Here is an 11,072-nt window from a genome sequence, read left to right on the forward strand (position 1 = left end):
GAACGAAGATATTGGAAAGAAAAATCAGGACCCTAGTCTCATAGAAACCAACCAGACTTTTAGAGATCGATATTATGGTGGCGAGGTTTTGTAAATAGTCGACCTGTCATAAACAGAACGACTTAGGATATGTATGTATGTAATAAAATAAATGCTGTTTCTTTGTGTTATTATATCAGAACTTTGCTGCTCACTGCAGCATCCAATGTTTACCTACCATGCTGGCACCGGTCGCCATGTGCATTTATTTTATACATACTCATTTTCCTCACGAAGCTGAGTGGGCCCCGCAACAGCCAGTTACGGAATCAATCATTTGCATTATACAATTCATTTCTATGTTATTTGTACTTAATTTTTTAATATTGTTTTATTTTATATTTTGCTTTATTATCTCTGTGCTGAATTTATTGATGTATAATAAATAACAAATAACATACGATAAAAAAAAAACAATATTTTTGACTCCACTGAGAATCGAACCCGGGTCTCCCGCGTGCAAGGCGAGCGCAGTGACCACTACACCATGGGAGCTGACTCACCTAGGGTTATAATGGCACCAATGAGAAGCCAGCCAGCCTGGGTGCGATGCAGGGAGAGACGAGAGTTTTGATTGGCGCTCCGTAGCAGCTCTTCGGCTGTGTTGAATATTACCTGGGGGAAAAAGAGGTGAAGACTGATATAAAACTATCAAATCAAACCATGAATCTTTGTGGTAAAGCTGAGAGCTTTTTCACAACTTTTGCAGGTATCACAGCATTACTAAGTGTCTCATTTACTATGAATTTTCATCTACTCGTATCATCGTTTTACACTGGTAATGCCGCTACTAGTCGCTACTCGATTAAAGTAGTTACTTCTCTCTCTCTCTCTCTCATCTTATACTATAAAAGATTGAAAGAGCTTATACTATAAAAGATCCGTCGCTTCACTCCGGAATTCAGCTAGTACCTACTTAAATAAATTAATGTCACCAATCTTTTCACACTAGTGGGTAATGTCGCCACTGGTCGCTACTCGATTAAAGTAGCTACCCGATTGTCTTCACGAGGCTGAGTGCACCCCGAACTCCAAACACAGAGCCGAAAAAACGAAAGTTCAGTGTGATATCCAATGACCCACTCGACCACGGAGGTTGCTTCGAAATTCGTACACAGAAAGCCCACTCAGAGGTTTAGGTGTAGGGGAAAGAGAAAAAGAGATACCCAGTAGAGTGAGAGAGAGGGAGAGAAGGAGATGGGAAGGGTAAAAAAATCTAAATAAAAAAAGTTTGAAATGCGACAATGCTGTCAAAAATGTTTCTCAAAAGAAACTTTTTATTTTTATGATTGTTGTTATTTTATTTTAGTTGAGTGTTAAGGCGGTTGGGTTGGTTTTCTATCTTGTCAGGAATGAATCTCCAATTCTCCCTGGTATTATTTATTATTATTATTTTTTTAAGAGGTTTGACAGAGGGAACTGTAACTGCTAAGGTCTTATCGTCCCGAAATTGAATAGAGAAGGAAGACAGGATAGGAGAAAGCCAGCCGTTCCGAGAACGAACATTATCCCATCAGGATAAAATCCGCCCCGGGCGGGAACCGAACCCGCGGCCTAGCGCTTACAAGGCAGACGCGCTACCAACTAAGCTAACTAGGCTGGACCCTTCTATTCGTTCTAAATCGTCAATGATTATGGATAGTGAGCCACCATTTATTTTAGACGTTCGAGAAATTTTAACATTTTCCGTTTTACCGTCCAAACTCATTTCGACTTTCGCTAGTTTGCTTACGTGTTTGGTGTTTCAAGTGGATAATCGCTGCTTTTTGGAGGTTATAATCTGTGTCACTTTATTTCAAACTACTTGTGAACCGAACCCCCTTATTTCTCTCAGAATTAACTACGTGTTTTCTTCGATCGATCGGGTAGTTTCGATTTTCGGGCAGGCTTACTCGCAACATTTGCCTCCCTTCTTTTAAATTTGTCTTCCTTCCTTTGAATAAAAATTGCGGAAGTCTTTGTTAACTCAAGTTAGAATAACGTGATTTCTTCGATCGGGTAGTTTCGATTTTCGGGCGCGTTTCCTCAAAACATTTGCCGCCCTTCCTTTGAATAAAATTTTCGAAAGTCTTTGTGGACTTAATTTTTTAGAATTACGTGATTTCTTCGATCGGGTAGTTTCAACTTTCGGGCGCGTTTACTCAAAATATTTGCCTCCCTTCTTTTGAAGTTGCCTCCCTGCCTTTGAATTTGTCCTTCTCTTTTGAATAAAAATTTCGAAAATCTTCGTTGACGTCCTGAGCGTCCACAATGGAGCATTCACTAAAACACCACTCCAAGCTATCAGTCGGTCCGCACAGTGAGATGGGAGAGGAAGGCGAAATCTCCGAATACGGCTCTGAATTCTACATCCCCCCCGACGTCAACCAAGCGCTCTCTCACGTCTCTCGCGGCTCCGAAATCAAAGTCCACTTCGCCACAGCCCCGGAGGATGTGGATTTGGACAAACTGTTTGGGTTCTCCCGCGCCGAGCAACTGGCTGGCACGTTCCAACCGGAGGAAGTTGATGAGATGCCGTCCGGAATAGACGTCGTTCCCCATCGCATCTTTGTCAACCAGGTGGGTGAAGGTCCACAGGTTCAGTTAAATGTTCAAACTTGAAAAGAAGACCTTATTATTGATGAAAAGTATTGATAAAAAGACCTTTTCTTCAGTTTTTGGTCACTTTTTTCACATTGCAGAAGTATCTTATCTTAGATAGAAGTATCTTCTCTTAGATAGAAGTATCTTCTCTTAGATAGAAGCATGTTTTTTTTTTTTTTTTTTTTTTTTTTTTTTTTGTTTTTTTTAACTGGGGGGGGTTTCCAAAAAAATGCCCTCCCCCCAGAGAGAGAGAGACAGAGAGAGAGAGAGATAACAAGAAAGAAAGTGCGAACAAGAGAGAATCCTTAAAATTATATTTCAATGTAAAGAATAAAGCTCTCTCTCTCCCCCTCCCTCCGTTCCTCCCTCTCTCTCTCTCTCTTTTAAAATGTAAAATTCTGGGGCAATTTCGCGTAAGTTTTTAACAAAAGTAGCAAGCAGCAACAGTAAGAAGAGTACAAGAACCTAGTTACAGGGATTTTCGACCCTCGCCTAGTACCGACCCAAGAGAAAATAAGCAAACCATGCTAATTGATTGATTGATTAACAAATCAACGGGTAAAACCCATGTATATACTTTTTTTTTTCTTCTTTTTTTTACAATATTATGATTAGGTACTACCTATAAGATACATGGTAGGTAAAATAATTTCTTAAATAAATAAATAAATCTACAGGGATTTTCGACCCTCGCCTAGTAAAGAGAAAATAAGCAAACCATGCTAATTGATTGATTGATTAACAAATCAACGGGTAAAACCCATGTATATTTTTTTTTTCTTTTTTTTACAAAATTATGATTAGGTACTACCTATAAGATACATGGTAGGTAAAATAATTTCTTAAAATGTACGATAACATTTTGGTAAATAGTATATATCATAAATTCTAACTCCGGGGATCTGCAAGTCTGAGGTAAATAACTCATACACCCTTTCTTTAATAAGCTTGAACGATAGTTTTGCAGTTTCTCCCCAACCAAAAATCACTAGGTTTCTTTTTGTATCTTTATTGAAGATTGTCTTCAACTGCTTTGTGTGACTTTTGATTTGTGTTTCTTGTCGGTCCTGTCTCGCTGTGATATGCTCTCTCAAGGACGACACAGAGGTCTGCATTGTTGTCATCTGTGTAGAAAGGCTGCTTATTTGCTGGACTAAACCATTCATGGTGTTAATAATCTCATCGGTCCTATCCATTATGACGTACTCTGTCGTCAGTTTCTATTGGTATGAGGGAGGTATAAGTGCAATTATTGCACGTTGCATACACAGTATAGTTGCCCGGCGTTCATACAAATCATGTATCCCGCGATAGAATGTAGAGGCAGAGAGTACCTAATGATTATGAACGAAGGGGTGTCCCCAATTACCAAATCTGATCTGGCAACTCTGTAGTTCCTCTACTGTAGCGCCTGGTGGGAGTCTATTGAACCTTGAATAGTTTCCGAACTAAACGGAGAACTTTAGCACTGCACTCTAGTGATATCAGTTATGAACTATCTTATTTTCAATCTTGTTAGTGCGTGTAACGGTTCTGATATCTAATCAGTGCTATCAATAACACTGATAATCAAGATGGAGTAGGTAGGTACTCAGATACGCCAATGTATTATCTGTGGCTAGGGCTCTCTGCTTTGCTTACAGTGAATTATTTCTACTTGGGTTCCATAGTTTTTAAAAGGCAAATTTCCTACCTTATTCTTCGGTTTTCGTGATGATTTTTACAGTTATCTCTTCCTCAGATGTTCACAAACACCACTATACACTTTAAAAACTTATTTATTCGTTTTGTTCTATTAAAAAATCACTTTAAATAGGAGCTGTAAATTCTTGATCTTTATCACTTGGGCGGTGTTGCCAAACTCATAATTTCTTAAAATGTACGATAACAATATTGGTATATTGGTAAATAGTAGAATAGTATAAACATTTAAATATGAATAGAAGCGTCCTCAACGGAGCATTGACCATAGTATGGTGTATTTTTTCTGCGATGGATGGTCATTATGGTCAATGGTCGCAGTTGTGGTCAAGTATGTAGATACTTACGAGTATGACATTTATTGTGCATTGCATAGTTAAAAATAGATACACGGCGCTTATACAAAATAACTTTCCCATCCTTGGCACAAGCATTGCTTTTACAGAGAAGGCTGAATGACCCTCACTTGGTGTTTGGTTATTTGGTATTGAAATTTAACATGACTCAACAGCAGAGAACACTTGTGCTAAGCAAGGTCGAGCGTGGCACACTGACAGGAGGCTTCCACCTCTTAGATAGAAATATCTTCTCTTAGATAGAAGATACTTCTCTTAGATTGAAGTATCTTCTCTTAGATAGAAGTTTTTTCATGAGCATTTAAGTGAAACTGGAACTTTACGTACTCCCCCAGGTGGATACCTTCTTCGGCCGCCACTTCGTCAGATATTTGGCAAGCCAGGTGTACAGCTTCCCACGACCTGACGGCGAACCTAGCAGCTCCGAAGAGCCGGAAAGCTCGGACGAAGTTGAAGAGGAAGAAGTTTCTGAAGAGGAAGAAATCGAAGGTAATAATAATAATATCCATTTACTCGGGGGAATAGAGAAATAATTTTTAATCTTTAAATCAAGGTGTAATAATATTATAATGTTTATTGTTTTCTATGGTAATCATTTTGTTCCTTTTTAAGTACAGTACGAGTACTTTTCAGGAACTCTTAATGTTAGATTAGGTATTTTGTAAATTTAGTTTCTTCTTTGTTTTCTCTTGTTGTATTGATATGTCTTCTTTCTATCTTCTCTCTTCTTGTTAGTCTTGTTTTTTCTTTTTGTTATTTACAATTCTTACTCCTGTTTTCGCTGTTTCTAGTCATAATCATATTTCATTAATTATTTTCCAGGAAACATTTTTGAAGTTCGTTATATTTTCATTGTATTTTTGTTCTAAATTTCTCTTAATTCATTCTGTAGTTCATTTAAGAATTTAGGGAACTTGGTATTTTATTGTTGTTTTGCCGTATGTATTGTTGTATGTTGGAATATTGTGTACTTCTAATTTCGTAAGGTGTGTTCTTCTTCTTCTCCTCCTTCTTCTTCTCCTTCTTATTCTTCTTCTTCTCCTTCTTATTCTTCTTCTTCATCTCCTTCTTATTCTTCTTCTTCATCTCCTTCTTATTCTTCTTCTTCTTCTTCATCTTCTCAACCAATACTGCGAAGAATTCATCAATGAAACAAACATGCAAATGGTCAAGAAAAAAGTAAAGAAAAAGCTCAAAGAAGAACCGTCAATGATATTCCTATAATCATATTTCAGTGTACAGCACCCCGACGTTGCTTTAAGTTTGAATAGAATATACCTTAAGCTGTGTCCACACATAGTCGATTGATGTCGACTGAAACCGTACACTACTTCGACAATATAGATTCACTCACCTCGACGGTCGACGATCAATCGACGCGGATGACTATGTTTGGATATAGGTACTATTACGCGTATTTTTCATGTGAAATCTGAAACAATGTCCCCTCTTCTGAAGCCAGTTCCCAACAGTGGATCAGTTCTAACTTAGTATATTTATGTTCCAAGCACATATTTTTCTCTCTTCTCCTTCTTCCCCTCCTTCTTCTTCCTTTCATCCTCCTCATTCTTCTCCTATCGGTTCTTTCTTCTCCTCCTCCTATTTCTTCGTTCTCTTCTTCTACTCCTCCTTCTCCTTTTTCTTCTTCTAATTCCGTAGTAATCACTCCCCACGCAGATCAACTTCCACCGTCTTCGTTTCGACATCGGACCGGCGCGGGACGCCAAATTCTGGATCCCGATCCTCGGCTTGGACATTTAATTCATTCTGTAGTTCATTTAAGAATTTGGAACTTGGTATTTTATTGTTGTTTTGCCGTATGTATTGTTGTACACAATACATACGGCATACACACATACACAATATTCCAACATACTTCTAATTTCGTAAGGTGTGTTCTTCTTCGTCTTCTTCTTCTTCATCTTCTTCTTCTTCATCTTCTTCTTCTCGTTCTTCTTCATCTCCTTCTTATTATTCTTCTTCGTCACCTCCTTCTTATTCTTCTTCGTCTTCTTCTCCTTCTTCTTCTTCATCTCCTTCTTCTTCTCCTTCTTCGTCATCCCCTTCTTCTTGGTCTTCTTATTCTTCTTCCTGGTCTTCTTCTTCTTCTATGTTCTTCATAATAGGCGGAGGCGAAGAAAATGTGGAGTCGTACGAACAGCTGATGGGGAATATGGAGCGAAGGAAAATGGAGGAGGAGGACGGCGAGAACGATCAAGAAGAGTTTGGAGACTACGACGAGGACCCGTTTGCTTTCCTCGCCGAAGAAGACGACGACGACCAATCGGAGGAAGAGATTGAGAAAGTCGGCGGACTATTCCCGGTGGAACGGTCCGATACGGATCTGAGAAACCTCCTGAGGTCTGACCACATCGGGGACGTTGATCTGCGAAAGCTGAAGCCGGAGGAGTACATGGAGCTGTTGGATATCACCAGCGAGGACGCCAAGGTCAGATTCCTCAAGTCCATCCTGAGCAAAAGACATCGGAAACGTCTGCAGAAGCGGATGGAGAGACTTGAGCAGCGACGACTGAAAGCGGTGCAGAGGAAGTTGAAGTACTCGAAGACACACAAACCTTTCGAGATTTTCGGCACGCTGCAGAGGAGCCTGTCGCCGGATGAGAAAGAAAGCGAGCAGTTCAAGTACCTGGAGAACGTTCATATTGTTCCCGGCATGAGTGAGAACCGTGAGAGATTCCTTGACCTCATGATGACCTGTGGGACAGTCGTGTTCAACATTACACCCTGCCAGACAGACCAAGCGGAGGAGGCAAAGTGGACGATACAAGCGATGACGAGAGTTGTTCCCGGCATGAGTGAGAACCGTGAGAGATTCCTTGACCTCATGATGACCTGTGGGACAGTCGTGTTCAACGTTACACCCTGCCAGACAGACCAAGCGGAGGAGGCAAAGTGGACGATACAAGCGATGACGAGACGGCTCCAAGACAAGGAACTGGAAGACAGGGAGGCCTTCAAGAAGAACCTAACTATGAGAACATTCCTCCTCCTCTCACCCATGCTGACGTGGGCGAATACTATTCCTCTGGAGACGGAAGGATCCACGGACCTCTCAGAGATGGCGTTCATAGAGGATGACTTTCGACGGCGAAACCCTCACGAGAACTTCAAGAAGATATACCGGGCTGAGAACGAGACGCTCAACTGCGGACAGAAGTACAAGAAGAAGCTGAAGACGTTGGTGATTAACACAGGTGAGCCAACCTCGGTGGTCTAGTAGTTATGACGGTGGATTTTCAATCTGGATGATGGTGGTTAAAATCTAAGGCATGTCATGAAATTTAAAATAGAATAGAGTAGAATATACCTTGTTTAGTCTGCTCAAGTGAGACTAAAAAGTCCCTTTACCCTAGCAGTTTTAACAAGGTCTCGTGTATTTTATGGGTTTAACAACTTGATACAATACATAATGTTAAAGCTGAAGACGTTGGTGATTAACACAGGTGAGCCAACCTCGGTGGTCTAGTAGTTATGACGGTGGATTTTCAATCTGTATGATGGTAGTTAAAGTCTAAGGCACGTCATGAAATTCAGAATAGAATAGTTTATCCTGCTCAAGTGAGACTAAAAAGTCCCTTTCCCTAGTAGTTTTAACAAGGTCTCGTGCATTTTATGGGTTTAGCAACTTGATACAATACAAACATAATGTTTACAAAAGACCTTGTTTAATTATATAAAAAAAGAAAAAAATGTTCTAATGGTAAATAAATAACAAAAGAGGTTTTTTTTTTAAGAAAAATAGTAGTAACTATAGGTAAGTAAAAAGAAGGGGGAAGAAGGGGTGCAGTGGTTAGCACGGCGGATTTTGAATCTGGAGGTTGTCTAACTCTAAGGCATGTCATGAAATTTAGAATAGAATAGAATATACCTTGTTTATCCTGCTCAAATGAGACTAAAAAGTCCCTTTACCCTAGCAGTTTTAACAAGGTCTCGTGTATTTTATGGGTTTAACAACTTGATACAATACATAATGTTTACAAAAGACCTTGTTTAATTATATAAAAAAAAGAAAAAAATATATTCTAATGGTAAATAAATAATAAAAGAGGTTTCAAAAAAGAAAAGTAGTAGTAACTATAGGTAAGTAAAAAGAAAGGGGAAGAAGGGGTGTAGTGGTTAGCACGGTGGATTTTAAATCTGGAGGTTGGTGGTTCAAGTCCAAGTCACGTCATGAAATTTAGCGTAGTATACTAAAGCGGGGAACGACATTTGTGACGAGCATTTATACTTAACACAATGAAAACAGGTGAGCTAACCTCAATGGTTTAGTGGTTCGCATGGTGGGATTTTGAATCTGGTGGTTCAAGTCCACGTCAAGTTATGAAGTTATAGCGTAGTATACTATGCGGGGAACGACAATTTTGGCGAGCATTTATACTTAACACAATGAAAACAGGTGAGCTAACCTCAACGAACAAGCAAAAAGAACGACTATTTATTATACCTACATTTAATACTTGTACTTATTTTTTGCTCTATCAATTGTGATTTATGTTAATTATCTCCAATAAGGTAAACTTATTACCATTACAGGTGTCCTGTACGGACATGAAGAAGAGGTATTGGACTTTCTTTTCGTCCACACTTGGCGATGTGAGACCGACACCCCCATGTTTGACAACGGTGACAACCTCATTCCCCTCATACACATTGATACACTGAACGAAACCCTCTATAAGATCATCCGAAAGTCACCTTTCATCAAACTGCCCCTGATTTTCGTCATGGAGAGGAAGTGCCTGACGTTAGAAGAGATATGTCAGGTCATCAGCACCCTGGGGACAGGCGCTGTCATGCGTATCAAGAAGGAGCTCTCATTTATTCTGCCAGGCCCGGGGATCGATCAGGTGGGTATTTGTTCAGAAGTCACGTCAATGGAAAATTGCTACAAAAAGGAGCTGTCTCTAATGAGCAGTGACCAGTGTTATTACAGGGTTAGGTTAAACACAGAAAGGACCGGGCATCGATCAGGTGGGTATTTGTTCAGAAGCAGAAGTCAATGGAAAGTTGCTACAAAAAGGAGCTGTTACAAATGAGCAGTGACCATTGTTGTTATAGGGTTAGGTTGCTTGATGCATATCTGGTGGTAGAAATATTAGCCGATTTAATATTTGGTATTAGATCGTTTCCAGGGACGGCACGTGGAGCCGCTTTCTGTGTCTCCATAGGGTTAAGTTAAACACAGAAAGAAGTTTTCACAATTAGAGCAGTGACCAGTGTTACTATAGGGTTAGGTTAAACACAGAAAGGAGTTTTCACAATTTCGCTTGCTTACAACTGCCGAGGGTTAATTGTCAGATAACGCTTTGTCGAACTGTTGCATTTTTGGATAGTATTTTTTACGCTCTATTCACTAATAGATAGATCGCTTCTGTACCTCGTATACTCTCCACCAGAGAGCACTGAACGTCAAAGGTGTATTTACAGAATCAGTACCAGATTCAGTCAGCAGAGAGTCATTTGTGCTCGTGGAGGTAATATCTCGGGTAAGTGCGTATTTTTTTTACAGTAAAAAAATGTACTTCAGTTTTCATTAAGAAAGAACAGAAAATCTAATACTTCTTCTTCTTCATGACCATACAGGACACCAGTGTCAAAGGAATTTTAATTGTGCTAAGCATAAATGCTCGACACAAATTAATGTCGTTCCCTGCTTCATGCACTACGCTAAATTTTATGGCTTGACTTGGACTCGAACCACCAACCTCTAGATCCGAAGTCCACTAACCACTACACTACTGAGGTTGGTCTGTCCATTACCTTCGTACAAGGTGTGTTTCAAATCCACCAGTTTCTTCTGCACATTCTTCAACTCTTCTCCGTCCACATTCTCAGATTCCTCCTCTTGGTTCTCCCCCTCCCGTGTCGCTTCGTCCAGACTTCTCTCCTTCATCTTCGCCTTCAAATCGCGTTCCCGTCCGGTCAGCAGGTCTCTGTAGAGCTGCACGATCGTCTCTGGCGTCAGATAGTGCAAGTTGTAGTGTGTGCACAGTTTCTTGCTTAGGATGGACTTGAGGAATCTGACCTTGGCGTCCTCGCTGGTGATATCCAACAGCTCCATGTACTCTTCCGGCTTCAGCTTCCGCAGATCAACGTCCCCGATGTGGTCAGACCTCAGGAGGTTTCTCAGATCCGTATCGGAACGTTCCACCGGGAATAGTCCGCCGACTTTCTCAATCTCTTCCTCCGATTGGTCGTCGTCGTCTTCTTCGGCGAGGAAAGCAAACGGGTCCTCGTCGTAGTCTCCAAACTCTTCTTGATCGTTCTCGCCGTCCTCCTCCTCCATTTTCCTTCGCTCCATATTCCCCATCAGCTGTTCGTACGACTCCACGTTTTCTTCGCCTCCGCCTATTATGAAGAACATAGAAGAAG

General features: G+C 40.4%; 1 protein-coding gene across 1 annotated transcript in view; it reads right to left on the reverse strand.

The window, feature by feature from the left end:
• Positions 1 to 11,072, reverse strand: part of LOC103507995 (HEAT repeat-containing protein 5B) — a 59,976-nt gene that overhangs the window by 23,707 nt on the left and 25,197 nt on the right. The window contains exon 10 of the mRNA XM_026822716.1: positions 543 to 654. Within this exon, the coding sequence (XP_026678517.1) occupies positions 543 to 654 (112 nt within the window). The remainder of the gene's footprint in view (positions 1 to 542; positions 655 to 11,072) is intronic.

The sequence above is a fragment of the Diaphorina citri genome, unplaced genomic scaffold (genome assembly GCF_000475195.1).
Source record: "Diaphorina citri unplaced genomic scaffold, Diaci psyllid genome assembly version 1.1 scaffold358, whole genome shotgun sequence".
In the NCBI taxonomy this organism is placed as follows: Eukaryota; Metazoa; Arthropoda; class Insecta; order Hemiptera; family Psyllidae; genus Diaphorina; species Diaphorina citri.